The following is a 22,307-nucleotide window of genomic DNA, read 5'->3' on the forward strand; positions in this document are numbered from 1 at the left end:
AGAAAATGTAATCTCATCAGCAGGCCAGATTCTTAATTGGAGTATCACAGATGTAGTTCTTACTAGAGTAAGAACTTTTAAAACGCCTCAGTGTTCATTCTAGTTTAAGCTCTCATTAACTGCTTGACACACATGGACTAATTTTTGTTCTATTAATGCATCTCAAAATACTCCAGTAAATTAGGACACTTTCTGGGCAGACAGCATTCAGGGTCTCACTAGAACTCTATCAAGCATCACTTCTTGACCTGGACAAGGTATTCAAAGAGTCAACAGAACTGCAGTCCCATCAAGTTGCCTGCACTCAAATGCAAAAACGAAAACAGGGGGCAAAAATTAACATCACTACTTTTCATATCAATGGGCAAGACATTTAATAAAAACAGGCCAATGGAGTTGCTCAAATAAAATTTAAACAGGGGTTGAAAAACCACATTAAAAAAGGAGTGTTGTAATTGTAGTAAGTTAACACAATTTGATTGTAGTACTTTTTTATTAGATTAGCAGACAATGAAAAAGCAGCACATTTTCCTTTGTAGATGGAACTATTAAAAATACAGTCTACTCAAGAAGCAATGACAAAAGTTACAGCATGTTAGACATTATGCAATAACTACCCATCATTTTGACAGTTTAAATTGTCAAAGTACAGTTACATTTTCACAAGGCAAATGCTAAGCACACAAACAAGAATCCTTCAACACTGCCTGTAAGGATGAAGCACCTGAACACTCCAGCGCTACATTTATTGTAACTTTGGTGCTTAAACTTCATGCAAATAATGAATTAACATGAACAATCATGCTTCAGAGCATAACTAATAGAAATAAATTAAGATACAATCTTTGCATTAAATACAATTCATATTAATTATATTTAATACAATGCTTGCAGTTTTTCAATTTTAGGAGTGATATAAACTACTTGCTGTTATAGTCCACGAAGTAAGTAAATTACAGCGTTGCAAGAAAGCCTTAGGAAACAAATGAAAAAAAAACAGAAATAAAAATCAAAATAAAAAAAGGAAATCATGCTATCCTTTCAGTTGCTCAGGGCTGGCCTTTAGAGTTAGAATTACAGGTGATGGACAGGAATCTGGATCTACCAATAGCTACTCAAGAACATGTTAGGGGGAAAAAGCTTCAGATGTAACACTCGTACAATTACAAAGAATTAAAATTCTGAAGAAATAGAAGAAAAGGAGATTTTAATGTTAGAAAGATTACCAGAAAAAGAGAAATCCAATTTGGAGAAACATTTAGAAAATAAAGGAAATTATATACAGTGCTATGGTATCACTCCCTCTGTAGATACACTTAGGTTTTCAAAAAACTAAGCATGCAGTCAGATTTTCATCATTCGCCATCATTAGCATGAATCTAACTGTATGTTTAGCACAGCTTCGACAAATGCATAGCTTAAGAGTTTTGTTGTGAGGAACATTTTCAACTATATTTTGGAACCACTCCAAAACAAATATTTTCTACAATATACATATTGGAATGATTCAAGTCGTTCTATTGTCAATAACATCTATAATGTCAGTGGGAGCAGGGGCTGCTGTTTTCAGAAATTAAAGTTAAATAATGAAGTGTACCTCTACAGGACCACATGTCAAAGACTAAAGATGACTTAAAAAATTGTTGGCCTGATTAACATACATTTGCTAAGAATTAACTGGTCTAAAGTTTAAAACTAGGCCATGCCACGTCTTGCTAGACTCCATAATAAATTAGGTACTGGTAGTTGTTCACTTTCTAAAACAAAGTTGTTTTGAATTTGCTCTAGAAATAAACTAAGCCTCAATAATGGCCATCCTGAACTATTAAATCATAAGGAAGATACCACATTAGTCAACATCCAGATCACTATCATCACTACGAGACACCGAAGTACTCTGAATGGATGTGGGTGAAACCACATCTTTTTCTGGCAGTACACCATACTCGCGCAAAAATGCCTCCAAATCCACTGCAAAAAAGTCATACCCAAGTTGGTCAGTGATTCGCACAAAGTTGCCAATTAAATCTCCACATTTATAGACTAGCAGAGCAGGTAAAGCATTATCAGTGAATCTTGCACTGGCTCCAATTACAGAACTGCGAACTCTGCAGAATTTCACAACCGGATATTCTGCGGCCAGACAGAGCAGACACCCATTCATAGCTTCACATCCGGGATGGTCATCTTCATAGATATGCACCATTATGAGTGTATTCTTTTCCTCTTTGTCGATTGTGTCCAGGAAAGCCTGTGAGCTCTCCAGTTCATAGATCTCTTCAAAACGTTTGCCACTGTAAAGATGTTCCCTCATCTCCTCCATCCGTTGCTTCCTGTACTGCTCCAAAAACAATTCATCATCCTTTTCATGTAGCATGTTACATTCCTTCATTGTCATCTACAACACAATTTAAGAAAAGTTTAGTTTTGAATATAGGATTTTATACTAAAGTAATTGCAATATATATTTCTTACTAATTTCAGTTACTATAATTGCTTCCAACGATAAGAATTAAATCACAGACAATGAACTCGGAAACTAAAAGAACAAAAACTGAGAAGTATCTCATGATTGGATGGATTTTACTTTTGTCAAGTTAATCTAAAATTATAAGAATTATCTGGCAAAGCCTATTTTGATCAAGATTTTAGCAATTTTTGTAACTAGTATTTCATTTTGCCAAAGTTTATACACATTAACCCTTCTGAATTTTCATCCAATTCTGTTAGTTATATTTTGTATTTCTACAGCCTCGTTTCCTTATTGGTAAGTTACTCAGCACAAATATTAACCTTTCCATTAATCTTCTCTTGGAGCATTTGCTGCTTCTGCTGGTCTTTCTCTTCATCCAAATGAGACCTACAACTCATTGAGAGTTTCTTGATGAGTCTTCGCATCTCCCGACGCTGCTCTACACGCTGTTCTGTTTCAAGCTGCTTGAATCGGCGCCAGTCATTTATTACTCCTTTAGGTCCTGCACAAACAGCAACCCACACAATGGTGATTTAACAAAAATACACTGCTGAACAGCAAGTCAGAGGCAAATGTTAGACAGCAACCATTATTTATGAAACGTACAAAAAAGCGTGATGTGTGTCCTGCATGCATAAGTGCATCGCCATGATTTCAGGAAATCAACAAACCCTTTCCACAAGTAGTTTTGAAAATTCATTCAAGTTTAGTGCCAAATTGATGTCTCTTACAAATTATAATACAACATGTTTTGAACTACTGAGCTGCCTGTTTCATTATTTTGGAAAATAAAACTTGCAAATTAAACTGTTTGATGCACTTCATTAAGAAACATTGAGTAAGTGGTGTCCAATAATCACAATTCATTATTTGACCAGACTCGAGGTGCACAGAACACAAACGTTCTTAAAACATGCTACATTTAATCAAAAACAAATATACAATGTTTTTATTAATAATGTAAAGTCTGACTAGATTGTGGATAAGCTCATGTTGATACACTGCCTTTATCAAATTCTGTATCAACAATAAACGATCAGTGTTTCACAGCTAGGAGCACCAACCCGAGAGAGATATTTTAAGAGTACCATGAAACCTAGAAAGAAGTTTACAATAAAACTTGTGGATCACTTCCAGAGTTTGTTGGCTCAGAGGATCATGTTTGATCAGCACTCCGTTAGTCACTTTGAATGTAGTTCCATTTCACTTGCGTGTTATTCTATTTATCAAAGATGACAAGGCCAGCTTATGGAGAACCTTAATTCTCCAAATTAGGCTTACACATTTTGCAATGCGATCAGCAACCAGTGCAAAGCAAGTCATTCAAAGGTTTATAACAAGGAAAGCTAAAATCACATGACACTAGGACTATAACAACGTATAACATTATAACAATGAGAATCACACACAGAGAACCACACTTATGTGAAGGAATGGAAGGAAAGAGGAATAAAATGGAGTTTACCGAGAAAGCTTGAGGTTTAGTCATTTCTAGTCAGGTTCCTGCCCCTCACCTTCAGTCAGTAGCAAAAGTCAGGAATGACATTTCTGTTTATGGTACCTATGGAATGTTGTCATTCTCCAACTTTCTAGTAGCTCTTGGTACCCCTACTACAGCATCCTCCTCCAACAATGTTCCTTCATTGTTTGGCACTGTGGGATCCTTACACAGTCACCATTTCAAACAGACAGTGCTTCTCTATCAATTACTTCATTTTTCATTCCTACATGGTTACCACCAAGGCTGCAGACATCACCTCCTCCTCATTAATGACCACGTAGCAATATTATTTACAGAGATGGCTCTCGCTTCCGTTTGCAAACTGCTAACATCTGCTTCCCCACAAACTCTCTAGATCTCTCAACTCTTCCAATGTGCCTCTGCTGTCAAGATTACTCACTTAACATCTGTCCTTGGATGAACTGCAAGTTCTTACAAGTAAATGATTAAGAAGATCAAAGCCATCATCCAACATAAATCCATGCCCTGGCCAGAAAAGATCTCACCGTCCCTAACACTGCCTTGCACTGAATCACTAGTTCACCATCTTACTGAGCCCTTCTTAGCCTACACTAAAAATTATTGGTAACCTCTACCTAACTCAGTCCATCCGTCACTGAAACACAACTAGATTTGAAATATCAGGTTCAGTTATTCGTCTGTTTGCTTCCCACTTTCCACTATCACTAAACTTCCAACCAACACTCCACTGTCTACATCTATACCAGGTCCTCTTCAATTGCCATTTTTGCCTTTTCTAACCTGCATGGGACCACGATCTCAAAGTTTCAACTTCAACCACTCTAACCTTTTCCTCTCTATAACCTGAGCCAGTACAACAACCATACTTCCAAACCAAACCCCTCCGTCCCAAAACTTGAAATGGTCTTTGCATCAATCTCCTCTGCCTTCCTTCTACACACTAGCAGTTGCATTTTCAGCCATCTAAAGACAATGCTTGAAATGCCTCCATAATTTCCTTTCCCAACTCTTTGCCTTGAGGCATTATATATTTAATGCATTATATTGTTACTGGTTACTCAGGAATACCACAAGGAGAAAACTACAAACTAAATTCAACAATACGGCACATGTATGGCCAAACAGAATAAATCAAACTAAATTAGGTTGCCAGGCAGGTGGCAAAAGATTTCCTCTACTTGCTATAAGTACGTAAAAATCATACATTCAGTAAATTCACACTTAGATTTGCTTCACAATGAGTGAAAAGGAAATGTTAGCTTACTATTTTAATTAGTTATTGAAGAAACATCAATGATTTAATGCTTTAAAAATAATCTAGGTATCACCCTATCAACATTTAATTTTGCTGCAGGAGGAAGAATCATTTGATAATGAGTCCTTAAAAGTCTATATTTTCATCGCAAACATTTTTCATTTTCCAGTGAAATTTTTCACTCCATACCTGTGTTGACAGCACTACGTTCTCGGACTTCTGCACCCATAGAAATCCCTGGATTTTTGATGGTCTTTCGGTCATTTTCCTCACGATCACTGTCTTCATCGTCACTGCTGCTATAATAGTACTGGAGCTTCTCTCCAAGGATTTTATCATCCAAAGTAGTCATTGCAACCAGTGATCTGAACCAAAGTCAAAAACTAACTAGAGGAGAAAAGCAGAGGAGACTTTTGCATCACTTAGATTCAAGTCTGTCTTAAAAATAAACTTCGCTAACACCTTCCAGATATTCCAATAGCCTGTTTCAACATTAGAAAGACATTTAATAATTTGAATTTTTGCACTATTTTACTAAACTTGCATTCATGACAAAGTTGAATTATTGCATTTATTTGATAAGTTAGAAAGCAGTTGATGTTAGCAGTAACCTTTTGTATTAAAATTGAATAGAAATAATAATTTCATTTGGGAAAGTTAGATTTTCCATGTTCATTATTTCAAACTATTGTGCAATGCAATTTACTACATTCAGTTGATTCCTCAAAAGAAAATATTGAAAACTTTGTTTAATTTTCAGCAGTTCTGTTAGTGAAAATTAAATAATGACCTTTTGTTCATTCTCCATTTTTCAGATTTGTCTTCAGTATTACTGTCCTATAACTGGGAGTTATCTTGAAACCAAGTTTATATATCTACTCTTGAAATATCACCCAATGTAAATGCACTATTTTCAATCAAAATAATTTCAGAAGTTTTTTCAACCCTAGTTGCAAATCCAGTGGTTGGATTTTGAGCACTTGAAGTATTAACAATATATTTTACTGTTCTTTCGTTGTCGCTGAGTCAAGATCTGGGAATTCCCTTCCACTCGAGATATTGAAGGCGGCAGACTGTCCTATGAGGGGAGGTTAGTGAATGCCAGCCCAGTTGAACCAGAGTTTAGAAGTGAGTTTTTTTTTGGGAGGTTGTGGAGGGAATGTGACAGGCAGCATCTCTGATTTAAAATGCATAATTCGAACAGAACTGGTCAGACTGGATATGGGATAGATATTTTCCCTTGTTGGGAGGCAAATCTAGAGCCGGAGACACTTCGTCAGGGTACAGGGCAGACCATTTAGAACCAAGACGGGGAAAATTCTCTTTACTCAAAAGGACAGTGAACTTGTGGAATTCACCACGACAGAAGAGTGTGGAGGCCATCATCAAATACATTCAAGAAACAGACAGACAATTTTTTAAATTCTAAAATCAATGGGTATAGAGAGAAAAAGGAAAGTGGCATTAAAGATAGAGGAGCAGCCATGATCCTACCGAATGGTAGTGCAGGCTCAAACAGCCAAATGGCCTACTCCTATTTTTAATGAATCTAAGAAATTAAAGAAAAAAATGATGATACAGCATGCATTTGCTATCCCTTGGTATTAAGTTAATTCCATTTTCCCACAGGTCACTGCTCTTCCAGTAAAAATCCAATGACGTTTTAAATGTGATGAGAATCTACACCTCTATCACCATTACTGGGGCAGTATTCCAGGTCCTTTCTCTTCTTTGCGCTCTCTTCTGAAGGTAGGTCTGACCCATAGCGCTATAAACACAACCACAGACAGAATAAGGAGCTAGTCCTGAGTCCAACACAACATAAAGGGGGTTGAATCACTTGCAGTTGGCAAGAATATCAACCCCACCAGTTATCCAGCCAATCAGCTGACCAGGAGTCTAAAACTTCCACTGGAATGAAACTTTTACATGCATGCTATCTGCATAGTTATGGTAGATACACCAATTTCTTTCCATCACAAGTGACCAAAAATCTTTCCTACTCTTAAAGCCTTTTGCTGGCACACACAGGAAAGATTTCTAAGCTGATATTCGACAGGGTTAGCCACTCAGGAACACATCTTCCATGATCATTGTGTCTTGGAATGAGACTTGAATCTAGAGTTCTTGAGACAGGGATGCTACTGCTGTGTCGCAAGACCTTCTGTTGCTTCAGGTGCTTCACATTCTCTGAAAGAGAGAAGTATTGCTTTCTAACCTTTCCACCAATTACTTTAATCTGCTCCTTGACTCCTAATTAGGTTCCTTATAAATTTATGTACCTCCGTCAACTTACCTCTTATACTGTTGTTCCAAGGAAAACAAGTCCAGCTGATCCAATTTTTCTTCGCAGCTAAAACTTTCTGGCCCTGGCAAAATCCTTGTAAAAGATGAGGTACAGCACATTGAAATGTACAGCTAAATAACAGCTAAATCCTAGGGAAGTGTTTCAAATACAACATCTGTCCTCTAATTGGCACACTAGTAGAAGTCAACACAAGTCTGATTTTATGGAACCACGATGATTGAAAGAGATGATATGCAACCGAATTTTGTTTTGCTTATGCTTCTGAAAGTACCTCAAAATGAAAGTTACAAATCTACCAAAAATACTGAGCTAAAGCTATATAATGACAGCAATTAAAATTCCATCTCTAGTTATGGACTTATTTCCAAATTCTGCCCTCAGTTGAAAAACAGATTCCATCAAAAAACTGACATCACCTGATTAATGCCAGTCAATAGGTCCTTAATTTTAAAATATTTGTGAAGAGAAAAAGGACAGCATTAAAATATTTTGCCAATCCTACAAGCAGGTCAACTGAAAACCCTTGGTGCAACACTACAGAAATCAACATTTGGTTCTTCATGCAATAATGCAGTTGAGCCTATTTAAATAAGCTGCCAGAGCAAAGCTTCTACTCAGCTCTACTGGTTTTCTCAATACAATTTGAGCAAGATCAGAATATCCAGCACAACGGAGACATTTAAGTGCACATTATCTTCAGCCCAAATTTGATTTTGCATGTTTCTTTGGACAAGTGAAATGATCATCTTATACGATAATTCTGTGCACTAAACCATTGTACACAGAAATAAATCCATCAGAAGTTTCTAAATGCAGCATTTTGCAGGGCTTCATGGAAACTAAAAACATCAGGCTTCTCTCTGGAAGAAATTTATTAACAGTCATAATCTAAATTTTGAACGTGTTGTTTCAATTTGCCAAGAAACCAACTACAGTAGAGTAAGGGAACTAGAAACAGTTTTTTTAAAAAAGTAATTTTCAGTCTTTTAAAAGAAGATTACACATGGAAAGTGATTTAAAATGCTTTTCCAAAACCATTTTAAGATCCATTTCTAAGTCGCAGTGAAATTTCACAATCACCACTCAAAATTAATGTTTTACTGAAAGCAAAAACAAAAAGATTGATGTTTTAAGTGGAATACTGGAAGTTGGCTAACATGGTGCTCCTATTTAAGGAAAAGATGGCAAGGAAAAGCCAGGAAACTATAGACTGGCGAGCCTGATGATATCAATGGTGGGCAAGTTATTGGTTGCAATCCCGAGGGATAGGATTTACATGTATTTGGAAACGCATGGACTGTTTACGGATAGTCAATATGGTTTTTTGCACAGGAAATCGTGTCTCGCTATCTTGATAGAGTTTTTCTGGAGAAATAACAAACAGGATCGACGAGGGCAGAGCAGTGGGCGCAATCTACATGAACGTTTGACAAGATTCCTCATGGTAGACTGGGTAGCAAAGTTATATCACATGGAACAGAGACAGAACTAGGTCATTTGGAGACAGAACTGATTCAAAGGTAGAAGTCAGAGGGTGGTGTTGCTTTTCAGACTAGAGTGCACCATAAGGATCAGAGCTGGGTCAGCACTTTTTGCCATTTATAAGAAAAGTGATTTGGATGCGAGCATAGGACATATGGTTAGGTTGTTTGCAGATGACACCAAAATTGGAGGTATAGTGGACAGCGAAGAAGGTTTCCTCAGAGTACAACAGGACCTTAATTAGATGGGCTAATGGGCTAAAGAGTGGCAGATGGATTTTTAATTTGAATAATTGTGAGGTGCTGCATTTTGGAAAGGCAAATCAGGGCAGGACTTATACGCAATGGTAAGGTCCTGAGGGTGTTGCCGAAAATAAAAGATCTGGAGCACAGGTTCACCATTCCTTGAAGTGGTTTCACAGGTAGACGGGATAGTGAAGGCAGCATTTGATACGCTAGCCTTTATTGGTCAGTGCATTGAGTATAGGAGTTGCGACGTCATGTAGTGACTGTATAGGACATCATTTGGGCCACTTTTGCAGTACTGCAATTCTGGTCTCCATGCTATAGGAAAGATGTTGTGGAACTTGAAAGGGTCCAGAAGTGATCACATGGATGTTGCCAGCAGTGGAGGGTTTGAGCAATAGGGAGAGGCTGACTAGATTGGGGTGTTAGAGACAAAGGAGCAACATCAGAGGTTCATGAAAGTCATGAGGGGCATGGATAGGGTGAATAGCCAAGGTGTTTTCCCCAGGGTGGGGTGTCCAAAACTAGAAGGCATAGTTCGAAGGTGAGGGCAAACATTTAAAAGGGACATAAGGGAAAATGTTTTTAACACAGAGTGCGGTGCATGTATGGAATGAGGTGAAGTGGTGGAGGCTGATCCAATGCTTTTTAAGTGTTGTCATTGTATGGGTACACAAATAGAAAGGGTTTAAGAGGGATATGGCCAGTTGGCATTAAATTTATCTAGGATATCTGGTCAGCATGGACAAGTTGGACCAAAGGGTCTGTTTTCCTGCTGTACAACTCTGACACTATGAATATCAAACTGTGTTGCTTCAGTGGATTTTGCATTTGGCAGTATGCAAAGAAGCTTTGAAACAGACTCAAAAGAAAACAGATGCAAATCCGAGGCTCGCAAATTAGATAAACTGCTCCCCAAGGTTAGCAGAGTATAATCAACAAATGCCCCTCTTCCCAATCCCCAAGAAAGTTAGTCATACGTGTGGAAAATATGTCCGATTTTCATATTATATAGTTTTGCAATGCAAGCCACAATGATCTTCGGAGAAAGAGTGACGTAACATTTAGGGGAGAATAAATAATGCAACTTCATGTGATCTTTTGAGATGCAAACAAGTTTTCATCATCATTCTCCCCTCTGCCTGTTGACACATTTGTGTTATGGACATGGACAGATCTGATGCTGGCACCACCTTGGATTTAAAGGACTGCACTTTTTCTGAATTGCGCTCAGAATTATTTTTATAAACGTCCTTTGGTCCAGGTTGTCTATTACATGTGCACAGCTGCCACAGCTCTTCTGCAATAGAGGTATCACTTGGCGGTTTCAGACACTCCAAAGGCTATTACAAACTGAACGTTTATACTGAATAAAGATTTGTAAGTCCTACATCTAGGATTACAAGTTTACAATTCTGAAGCAAAATTTTCAGAAAATTAAACCCATTGTTAAGAGCCTCCCCACTCTTTCCCACAAGTGTGGTTCGATTTGAAATCTACAATAGTTCTGGGAGTGTTCCCTTTCTTCAGGAAGAAGAATAATCAAGTTACCAGAGAATCAGGCCCGCTTAAAAACCTCTACTTTGTTTTAAAAAGAACCAAAATACATAGATTTGGTTTTATCTTTGGACGTATACTCTTCCACAAGTGGATTAATAGGCTTTGTGCTCTCAACACATCTCAATTTTAACAGCTATATGGACTCATTTATATTCTGAATTTTGTCTTGTCGGTATTCTAAATCAAAAGCCAGCTATTCCTAAAACTGACATGTACATGTTCTCTCTCTCTCTCTCTCGTCCAAGCTGTAAAGTATGCATTCTCTATCAGCATATCCTATTTGCAGAAGCCCAACAGTCCTGCTGTAGGATTAATTTGGCAAAAAGCTATGCTGCTCAAACCTAAAACCTTTGAATTATGAAACAATTATTTCATCTACTTACAACTTTTCTCCCCAGTGTGGTGGATTACCATGGGCAGCCTCCATCATAGCTGTGGGACTAAGAATCCAGAATGGAAATGTACTATTTACTTTAGAACAGATACTGAATTGTACAATGAATAAAAGAAAATTACAGTACAGGAACAGGCCGTTGGCCCTCCAAGCCCGCACCGACGTGCTGCTCATCATAACTAAAACCTCATCACTTCTGGAGGCCACTGTCCTCTATTCCCATCCTATTCATATTTGTCAAGGCACCCTTTAAAAGTCACTATAGTATCTGCTTCCACTACCTCCCTCAGCAGCAAGTTCCAGGCACTCACGAGCCCCTCTAAACAAAAACAAAAAAGAAATGCCTCATACATCACCTTTAAACCTTGCCCCCTGAAACCTATGCCCCCCTAGTAATGGGGAAAATGCTTGACTGCCCTTCATAATCTTGCAGACCTCCAACAGGCGTCCCCTCAACCTGTCATTCCAGTGAGAACAGCTCAAGTTTCTTCAGCTTCTCCTCATAGCTAATATCCTCCATACCAGGCAACATCCTGGTAAATCTTTTCTGTACCCTTGCCAAAGCCAAACACATCCTTCTGGTATTGTGGCAGCCAGAATTCAATACTATTTCTCATCATCCTTGCTCACTACATTTGCAACAGAGTCAGAAAGTTTAAATTCGTTCAAGGGACTTGAGCACCACACTGTCAGGTGGTGTCTTTTACATGAAATGTTTGGAGATCTATTTGCAGTATTTAATGAAGAGCAGAGAGCTCAATTGGCCTAGCTAACAGTATCCTATAACTAAACATTAAAAGCAGTGATCTTGTCACTGATTTTACTGTTGTCTGTAGTTCTTTGCCATAAAAAAAACTTACATTCCCAAGCAACTATACTTTCAAAGTAATTAATTGCTTGCCAGAGCAAGGTTAGAGATTTGAGAAATATGGTGAAAAAGTCCAAAGAAAATGGAATCAAGAAGAGCCCTTTCTGTAGTATAGTTCACCATTATGCACGTCTATTAAATATTATGTTTAGGCTGGGAGCTTCCCAGACTCTTCAATGATGACTTTGAGGCAAATCAATGGCTAAGACATGTATGATATCCATCTAGGCACTTGGAAAGGGAATAAAGTATTTTGAATTTTGTTCCAGTGTTTCCTACACTTGAAATTCTACCTGACGACTCGCTTTCCAAATTGAATATCGTTATTAACACAGGTGTTAACTCCGACTGCTGCTCCGTAGGCAGCAAATTGCCCATTTAAGATCCTGGAAAGTGGCCAAAGCAAATGAAAAAATGTGATTGAAAATTACAAATGTTATGGCATCTAGCTATCATTAATAGAAGAGGAGATTAACAAAGCATATCCAGTCCTACGCTATCTGAAATAATTGCCAATTTCAAAAGAAAGAACTCAAGTACATCAATACTATAAATTTTGTTGAAAATGCACCATATTGTAATGTGCTATCAAACAGAGGAAGAATATCTAAACAATATCATACAGCCTTTGAATGCACATACATGAATACTCCAATCCTTCCAAACAGCCATTTACAGATCCTCTCTTCCAAGATGAAATACAGCAAATGCATGGCAAATTTCAACCTATTTTCACCAAGCAATATAATGTAAACTAGTGAGACACTAGTTAAAAAAGGAACCTTTAAATAAGAAGTTTGCAAACAGCATTTTAAAAATTATCTTTTTCATAGCATCTGGTCAAAGAAAATAGTAAAAAAGTTATCCCATACCTGTCCTCAACTGCCAACCACACTTAAGTGGTAGCTCAGTGAAATCAGAAGCAAAGCAAATGAGACTGTAATAAAACTGTTACAAAACAACTCGGTTAGGAGTCAACTGAACAACCACTTGAGACATGAGCTAACCATTTTTTAAAACCTATAGGACACTAATTGGAACACCAATGACAAAAACATGACTGTTCACATCCTATAAATAAAAGATTTCCAGCTTTGTTTAGATGGAAAAATATTTAAATACAGATGCAGGCACATCTGTAACCAACGTGGTTAATTGGTCCATGAATAATGTGATGCAAATCAATGGGCTAGAGCTTAATTTCAAGGAGCAAATGCTTAAATACAGCCACAAACAAATGATTGCTTTAAAAGACATTTCCTTTACACAAAATACATGCAAACTTTTGTTGGGACAAATTAAGCAAACTATGCAAAAGATACTTGAATAAATCTATAAAAACCAGTGTTAACTATCTGGTCCCAAAGGCATACAAAGTTCAAATACCAACCTCATTTTCCCCCAGTAAACTTGCACAGCAATCAAGAACAATAGTTTCATAACTTTCACAAACCATACTTTCAGAGTAAGCAATTCCACATCTAAAACATACATAGCAGAAATTTCTGTTGTGCACACAATTAACTTCAGCAACGTTGAAATATAGATAGACTTGTCTTGCACCCATGTTTACTGAGCTACTGCATATCAGTGGAGCCAAAAAGCTAAGCAGGACACTATTTTTACATTTCAAATTTGAATTTAATTATTCTTCCACCAGATTCATCTCTTTCTACCAAGACATTTTGCCTGCACACAGGTCTGTGAAATGTAGAGGACAGGAATGCACAAAATGAAACAACCAAATGATTATTCTTGAAATACATTAAAGAGATAGCAATTGAGTGTTTGATTAAAGCTTGCACTAGTCTTCACACAAAAATGGAGTTGAATTCAAGCTGTGAGCAAACACTAGTGATTTTACCTTTATCAGACAATCCTAAAACTTGGCTGAAGTATCCCATTCTGTCCCCTGGTTATCCTATAGATATGTTATGAATAAATTAAAGCCCAAGTTGGGGACAGGAAACCCAGTTCTTCAAACCCTGAAGCCACAGAATAGCAAGAAATAGCATAGGAGACTATAAAATAGGAGTGACAGGAAAGTCACTAGGCGTACAGGAAAACATCAATGTTGGTTTTATCTTAAAAATTCAAAGTAAGTTTGCAAACATTAAATTTCTGTTTCATTAAATTTTGACAGTGGCATTAACAAATTTGCTTTGAAGATTGACATTAGGATACAGAGTAGAATCATGTGTGCTAATTTTCATGCAGCAATTTTGAGCAGTCTGGTCTCTTTTCCTCGTTGCCCTGAAATGTTTTCCCTAAATCTCATCAGGGTATTAGCATACTTCAAAAAAAATAAATCAGGAACCGTGAACATATTCAAAATAACTGCATTTTTTTTCAAATGCTTCAACATGACACGCATTCAGATAGAGATTATATAGTTTAATTTGGCAGAATGATCATGTTTAGGTTGTGCATAAATGTTAAAACATATCCTTCAACAGCTGGGCAGGGTGAGTAACGAAATGGCAGAGGACTTCAGCAACTGAGTGACTTTTTCAAAATTGTGAATATTCAACTCAAAAACGTGGACACCACATAATCTGAGAAATCCAGTGAGACAACAGGATTATTTCAGCTCTTAAATAAAATACTATTCTTCATACTCAAACTAAGACAGAATGATGGGAATAAATGTAAACATACAGAAGTGGTGAATTTAGGTATCTCTAATAAACCTGTTCAAATGTACTATGACACTATGTACTATGAGTAGTGGACATGAAAGTGGACCACCTGGGTCAAAGGTAAGGACACTACCACTGACAATTTGCAGTGTTTTAGTGTATGAAAACTTGTCAAATCTTCGGTTGAATGTGAACTATAACTCCTGATCATTAGTGATGCATGTCCAGGAGTACCTGAGAAAATTAGCTTTTAAACGAAAACAGTTCCTCTCAGCTCATTACTACAATCCTAGGCTTGTCCCATTTCAACAAGAACAAAAATTTGCAAATATACACATCCCATAAACCTAGAAAAAATGTATAAAGGTTAACTAACAAAAATGCTCCAATACAGAATTTAACATTCAGAAACCACAATCTCTCCAGGAGTGTTGTTGAGGGTGTGGAACACTCTCTGGGTTTGGATGATTTTCATTCAAACCCCTTGTGTCTTGCAATCTTGTGACATGTTGAATGTTATTCTCATCGTAACCAAGAAAAAAACGTAATGATATACTTGTTTATTTCAAAGACACATACTGCTACTTTAATTACATTTTGTTCAGAAAGGTCTTGAATTCCTTTCCGTCTGTCACCAACTGAGTGTATTTTATGAATATTCAATAAATTTATAAATACATAGAACTTTAAAACTTTAAAGTTCAATTACTTTTTTGTGATCCAAGTTTTTAAAGAGGATGAGTATTGTCGAAGATATATTTTTCATACAATTAACCTGAGAAAAGTCAATATGGAAACATTTCCTGTTTTGCCTTTTGCAACCTAAAACCTGATTGTTAATTCTCAGAAATTGATTCAATGAGTACTTTAGAGTTAGACTTACAAGAAATTTTATATTTCACTAATTAGTGGAACAGGTTTCCCTGGAGGATGACATTTCATACTAACATCACTTGTAGTGCAATACTCCCTTAAAATGCAAGGTACTTCCTGATTTAATGGTATAACCAAACAATTACATTATGAATAAAATGAAACAAAATGTGAGCAGCCTAGTTAATTAGATAATGAACATGTCAAATGGAATATTAGCCTTCACTTCAAAAAAATGGAGTATAAAATGGGGAGGTTTTACTAAAATTACACACGCCAGTCAATCCACACCCAGGAATTCTGTGAACAGTCTGATCCCCTCGTTGAAAGGAATGCCAAATTGACAACAGTGACAATTCAGAGAAGACTCACTAGGTTGGTCCAGTGTATGGAGGGGTCTTATGAGGACAGGTTGAGTAGGCTGGACTTGCACTCACTGGAATTAAGACGAACAAGAACAAACCTTACCGAAACATAAAAGTTTTAGGGTCTTAGGGGGCTCGACAGGAGAGATGTGGACAGTTTGTATCCTATTGTGGGAGACAGTCTGGATCAGAGGGCATAATCTCAAAATAAGGGGTTGCATATTTAATACCAAGATGAGGAAAGCTTTTTCCTGAGTAGTGAATCTGTGGAATTCTTTAACATTGAGTTTGGGTCATTAAATATATGCAAGGCTGAGACAGACAGATTTCTGATTATTAAAGGGAAAGAAAGATTATGGGGATAAAGCAGGAAAATAGGTTTGTGGCTGGTCTGATAATCCTCAATCTCATCAAACGGCAGTGGTGATCCAACAGACCGAATGACCACTTCTGCTCTTACACCTTATGGTCTTACAACCAAGGTTAATTCCCATAGTCCCCTCTTGCAGCTAGCTTGACACCATTCCCCCAGTGCTGTCAAAGTAGGTAAAGCAAATGTTGTTGTTGAATTATTTGAATTAAAACATAAGTTCCATCTCTCTGTAGCTTAAGTCAAAAAAGATCAGATACTATAAATTAAGCAGCTCAGAATAACAAAAGAGATTGTCACAGTCCAACTCCAATGATCTGCATTTGCAGAGTTACTTATCTTTATTTCAATCATTTCTAGAGGGTCATTCAGGAGCTTCCAATTACCAAAGGACTCTTAGTGGTGACAACAGAAGACTCAGCTCTTTACCATCACTGCAGATGGTATCCCTACAAATGTGCAGGTTATTACAAATTAACATTCAAAACATTGTTTTGCTATCCATAATTGAGCACAAGATTACAGAGTCTCTGTGATCACTTTTGATAAATAACCAAAGTGCAAAGACTCATTATAAATTTCAATCTTGTTGCACATCTTGCATGGAATCAATGAAAAAAATTCAGTATAACTGACCCAGTACACAAAGGCTAAATATATTTGACCTTTGCTCTCATATTGTATAATGCTGTTGGAGCCCACAATGCAGTATTTTCACACCACATACTTAATAAAAGGCTGGAGCAACAGCTGGATAGGGTTTATTCCAGTTTCAGCAAGATTTTGTGTCAGGTGCTGATAAACAAGCTACAAAAACATTATCATATAACCTGAGAATGCACATAGTCATTACTCTAATAAAATTTGTATTAGATTCTGCAGTAGGATCACTCTTTCCAGAGATAGACAAATACAACCCGTCTCATATTTAAAAATCAAATGGGATGGTGTTCAGATAATTCAGATCATTGCTCAGACTTAAGATGGCTCTAAAGTCCTTTGGGATGTCCTGAAATTACAAATAGCATTGTATGAATTAAATTCTTTTGTTTCAACTCCTAGCTATTGTCTTTCTATCCCTTACTATTTCTCTTCTACACCTTTATGCTTTTTTAAGCAAACAATTTGGCTGCACAATGTTGTCTAACTGATCAACTTTAGAAAGAAGGACAAGAATATCTATAAATCAACAGATGTAAGGTTGAGAGAGAAGAAGAGCATCAAGTTCCTTGGAGTGACTATAACCCAACGACCTGTGCCGGACTTCCCAATGCAAACGCAACACAGTCAAGATGGTACAACAATGCCTCTTCTTCCTCAGGCGGCTCAGGAAATTTAGCACGTTCACAAGGTCCCTCACCAACTTTTATAGACACACTATTGATAGCATACTGTGAGGGTGCATAATAGCTTCGTATGGCAACTGCTCTGTCCTAGGACTTTAAGACACTACAGAAAGTGGTGTGCACAGCCCAGATCATCACAGAAGCCAACCTTCCATCCCTAGACTCCATTTACACAGCTCACTGCCGCAGAAAAGCAGCCAAAGACCCATCACACCCTGGTAATGATCTACTAAAACCTCGTCCATCAAGCAGAAGATACAGGAGCCTGAACATATGCATGAGCAGGTTCAGGAACAGCTGCTTTCTAGCTGTTATCAGAGTGTTGAATAGACTCTGGCCTTAAATAATGCCACCTGCAAGCCTCTAAGTCTTTCTGATGTGTACATCCTTTTCTTGCTGTGATCTGTCTGCACTACTAACAAAGCTTTTCACAGTATTTTGGTACATGTGACAATAAGTTAAAAAAATTAGGGATCTAATTCTTTTAAAATCACAAGTTAAATCTTTTTCATCAGTCACAAATTGCATAGTTAACAGATATTGTTCTCCTCACAGTAAAGGATATTGAGAGGAGATTTAATAGTGCTTCACAAGCTTATGCCCAGTTTAGGTGAGGCAGACTTGAGTAAAGTTCCAACGGTGATGCTAAAAACCAAGAGGTCACCGATTCGAGGCTTTATTCAGAAACAGGATGATGGGGAGACAGTTGAGCTTAAAGGGAGGTGTTATCAGGAGGTTGGAGGGGTGCAGACTTGACAGGGAGAGGAAGATAGGCAATGGTAGAACTTCTGAGAACTTTTCAGGGAGGTAGAACTTCCACCCCCGCCACAGCAACAGGTAATGCAGTTGCTGCGGTCACAAAATGGTGGAAGTACAAATCAACAACTTCAGAAAGAAATTATGTTGGAGCTTGGAGGGAATAAACGTACAGACCTATAGGGTTACAGCGAGGAATGAGGCTGATTATACTGTCATACAGAGTCAGCATGCATTTGATGGGCCCAATGCCCTCCTTTCATGCCCACAGGACTGCATGTAGTTTTTTTAAAAAAATGTCAATAAGCTTTATTTCGCTTCAAAAGTGACTCAGTGTTCAGTTCACATGTGGAACGTCCAGATGGTCTGTATTCACACAGACAAAACAAGCTTCTGGCAACTCCACTGCGCACCAATAGACATCCTTCCTCATTATCGGCTCTATTTCATCCTTCTACAGTAATAAACGCGTGGGAGGAATGAACACTGGCTCCCGGGGGGAGGTGCAGAAAGAAAACAAGTTGAAACACAAGCTGTTTCCGCACGTCCCCTTGGAACGATGTACAAACACCCCAGAGCCCGAGGGGGGAAACTCGGCCCCACCGCTGCACGACTAGGCCCGTGTAAGGAGCAACAGTCCAAACACACACACACACACAAAACCGCGCTCTATTCAGAGAAGATCTCTCCTCCCCTTCACCCCACGACACGGCAGACACCGAGGCAGAAGTAGACCTCCCCAGTGCGCTGTGCTTGCTCCCTCCCTCAAGGCCCGATTTCAACCGCCACCTCTTACCGGCTCAAACGCACCGCACCGCTCCGCTACTCCCGCCCGCCCATTGATTGTGACATCTGCTGACTGACATTCCGCACCGACCAATCACTGGAAGACGTAGCCTAACTCCCTCATACCTTTTCGTCACGCTGATGAGGCGGGGCATCCATTCGTATCGCCGGCGGTAGCGGTTGGGGGCAGCTATATCGGCTTCCACGGATCCCGGAACAGAATTGACCCGCGTAATTATTCCACGTGAATCTTAATTATCATAGAAATGTTTGCAGTGCAGAAAGAAGCCCCTTGAGTTAAATTAAAGACAGTCCCCAATGTACTCATAACATTTGTGAAAGTACGTTAAAACATTTCCATTTGAAAAAAAACAAACTTGTTAAGCACATGTTGAACTCAAATGTTCGAGTGCTACTGTAATATTCTTATTATTTACAACATAACTTTCACGTCTAGCTGCTTTATCAACAAATTTCCACTATTAAGTTCAGAAATGGGGGGCGGGTGTTCCCTGATGTTTGCGTAAAGTTCATCGCCATTTACCATTCCTCAGAACCTAACAGACAGTCCAGGTTCATGAGCGTCTAGACCTAGACAACGTTGAGCTGATAGGCAGTAGGTACAATTTGCACCATATGAGCTGGCAGACAACGTCCATTTCAAACACCCTTCACCACTGGGACATGCAGTGGCAGCAGGGTGTACCACCTCCAAGATGTACTCCAACAATACACCAATGCTTCTCCAGTAGGACTTTTGAAACTTGTGATTTCTGACCTAGAAGGACAAGGACGCGAATGCATGTGAATTCCACCATTAGCACGTTTCCCTCCGTGTCATCCTGATTTGATACTATATTACCATTAGTTCATTAATGCTTTTGCATTCTAAGAGCCATTGCCCACTTCCTTGTGGAATGTACCTTTGCCAAGAAGGTCTGCAGAGAGTTGCAGTGGCTTAAGCTAAGTTTGATTTCAAGCAGCAATATAATATATAAACATATAAATTCAGGGCTAAATGAGGTTATTCAGCTCCTCAAACCTACTTCACCATTGAATAAGATTATGGCTGATCTGGTGTTAACATCAAATCTGCATTCCTATTTGCACCTGATAAGTTTTCACCCTCTTACTTAACAATATTCTACCCAACACTGCCGTGAAAATATTCACAGACTCTGCTTCCACTACTTTTCAGAAAGAGAGTTAAAAGACTCGTTGGACCCCCAGAGAAAAAAAAATCACCAAATCTCTGTTTTAAATTGATGACATTCAATTCCAGATCTTCCAACAAAAAATTTTCTCCAGACTAATCTTCTTGTAGGTAAAGAATTTGTGTTCAATGAAGTTGCCTCTTACTCTTCTAAACTCCAACTGATACAAGTCCAGCCTGTCCAACCTCTCCTCATAATACCACTCATCTAATCCAGGTATCTGAACTACTTCCAACACCTTAAAAAGAGTGAGTAATACTGTTTACAATACCCAGATGCAATCTCACCAGTGCCCTGTATATCTAAAGCATAACCTGCATGTTAAAAGCCCCTTGCGCAAAATGATATTTCTGTAGAATGTTATATAAAAACTGAAAGAACTGCGGAAGTTGTAAATCAGGAACAAAAAGAGAAGTTGCTGGGAAAGCTCAGCAGGTCTGACAGCATCTGTGAAGAAAAATCAGAGTTAATGTATCGGGCCCAGTGACCCGTCCTCAGAACTTCCTCAACTCTGAGGAAGGGTCACCACACCTGAAACGTTAACTCTGATTTTTTCTTCACAAATGCCGCCAGACCTGCTGAACTTTTCCAGCAACTTCTCTTTTTGTTCCTGTAGAATATTATGTTGGATGGACTGGGTCTGCAGGAAAGCCATGTACAAAGCTCTGGACCTACCCATGTGTAATGAAGGATGGCCCTGGCCTTGTTGCTGCAGAACGCTCCAAGTAGTTGGACAATTCCAAATTGACTGTGGACAATTTTGTAAAGAAAGATACATTTGACCACAAGTCCATCGGACAGTGGTTAGCAAGTAACATCCTCTAGACCCTGCGGCAAAAGGAAACGGTTGATCCTGTTGGGTGGTTCCTGGAGCAGACTGCCAAAGTCAATTTGCAGAATGCCTCATCACCAGAACTTTCCAACCAGCACAAACCAGACATTGCTTGGCTGGTGGTGAAAAGAGAGACCCTTCATGCACACCCAGACTCTCTCCTGCTCTTGAAGCAGCTGCAGGGGAGGTCGAAGAGACTGTTATACATCTTTTCCTGAATGTGCCTTTGCAAAGAAGGTCTGGAGAAAGATGCAATGGTTTTTGTGCTCTATGGGCTGTTCGCTAGGGCACTCAATGAGACAAACATCAACGACACATGCAGGACCATCAACTCGGCGAAAGATACTCTTTTGTCTGTCTGAAACGTGTTGGTCTTCCAAGATCTAGACCCAGTGTTACAGACTGGCACATTCCAAAATCCAGGACTACGTGCTGAGGAGTGCACTAAAGCTTGGGTCATCTGCCACCAAGTCACTGTGGGGAAAGACCATCATCTGAAGTCTTCCTGCCAAAGTACGATGATCCATTCAGTTGTCAGACACCGTCTTTGCCTCAGAATGAATGTAAATAGCATCCTGCATGAGTAGAAAATGTCTTTATTTTCAACTGCAGGGAAACCCAAAGGAATGTCAACTTTCAATGTGTTTGTTTTTTTACCTCTGCAAAGATTGTACAGATCTGTTTTAGTACCTCTCATATATACATAAAGATTTTTTTTTCTGAATCAAATATATACTTGTGATTTTAAAAAGGCTGTGCCTAATTTTTACCATGTGCACACATAACAATAAAGTCACATGGTCATGCCAGAGCATAGGGCTGGTTTAACCTGAGGGACAGATACCTCAGGCAAGGGGAGAGATAGTGGAGGAGAGTCTTTCTGCACCGCAAACACACACACACAGATACACACGCAGGCTCATTTTTGGTAATCTCCCTCAGCTGGCTCAGTCCTAATTACACTCAATCATTCATTATCAGAAACAGACACACACAGTCTCACATTATACATGTTTTCCCATAGATCCAACAATGGAGACTTGGCAATTTGTGACAAA

General features: G+C 38.5%; 1 protein-coding gene across 4 annotated transcripts; it reads right to left on the bottom strand.

Moving 5' to 3' along the window:
- Nucleotides 1-474: 474 nt before the first annotated feature.
- pdcl (phosducin-like) lies at nucleotides 475-19,305 on the bottom strand. 4 transcript variants are annotated; one of them, XM_048559291.2, is made up of 5 exons: nucleotides 19,214-19,244; nucleotides 7,508-7,591; nucleotides 5,401-5,598; nucleotides 2,794-2,975; nucleotides 475-2,398 (listed from the first exon to the last, which is right to left on the bottom strand). In XM_048559291.2, the coding sequence occupies exons 3-5, from the start codon at nucleotides 5,561-5,563 to the stop codon at nucleotides 1,850-1,852; spliced, it is 894 nt and encodes a 297-aa protein (XP_048415248.1). In that variant the 5' UTR covers nucleotides 5,564-5,598; nucleotides 7,508-7,591; nucleotides 19,214-19,244; the 3' UTR covers nucleotides 475-1,849. The 4 variants fall into 4 exon arrangements, with proteins under 4 accessions (XP_048415248.1, XP_048415246.1, XP_048415249.1 ...); XM_048559289.2 differs by lacking the exon at nucleotides 19,214-19,244 and adding an exon at nucleotides 12,941-13,112; XM_048559292.2 differs by lacking the exon at nucleotides 7,508-7,591 and having other exon boundaries at nucleotides 19,214-19,305.
- Nucleotides 19,306-22,307: the final 3,002 nt, after the last annotated feature.

This window comes from Stegostoma tigrinum, chromosome 29 (genome assembly GCF_030684315.1).
Source record: "Stegostoma tigrinum isolate sSteTig4 chromosome 29, sSteTig4.hap1, whole genome shotgun sequence".
Lineage (NCBI taxonomy): Eukaryota > Metazoa > Chordata > Chondrichthyes > Orectolobiformes > Stegostomatidae > Stegostoma > Stegostoma tigrinum.

Coding starts and splice junctions, on each gene's coding strand:
- pdcl (XM_048559292.2), bottom strand. CDS start 5,563: ATGACTACTTTGGATGATAAAATCCTTGGAGAGAAGCTCCAGTACTAT. Junction 2,976..5,400: donor ACGTAGTGCTGTCAACACAG/GTATGGAGTGAA, acceptor CTGTTTGTGCAG/GACCTAAAGGAGTAATAAAT. Junction 2,399..2,793: donor AAGAGAAGATTAATGGAAAG/GTTAATATTTGT, acceptor ATTGTGTTGTAG/ATGACAATGAAGGAATGTAA.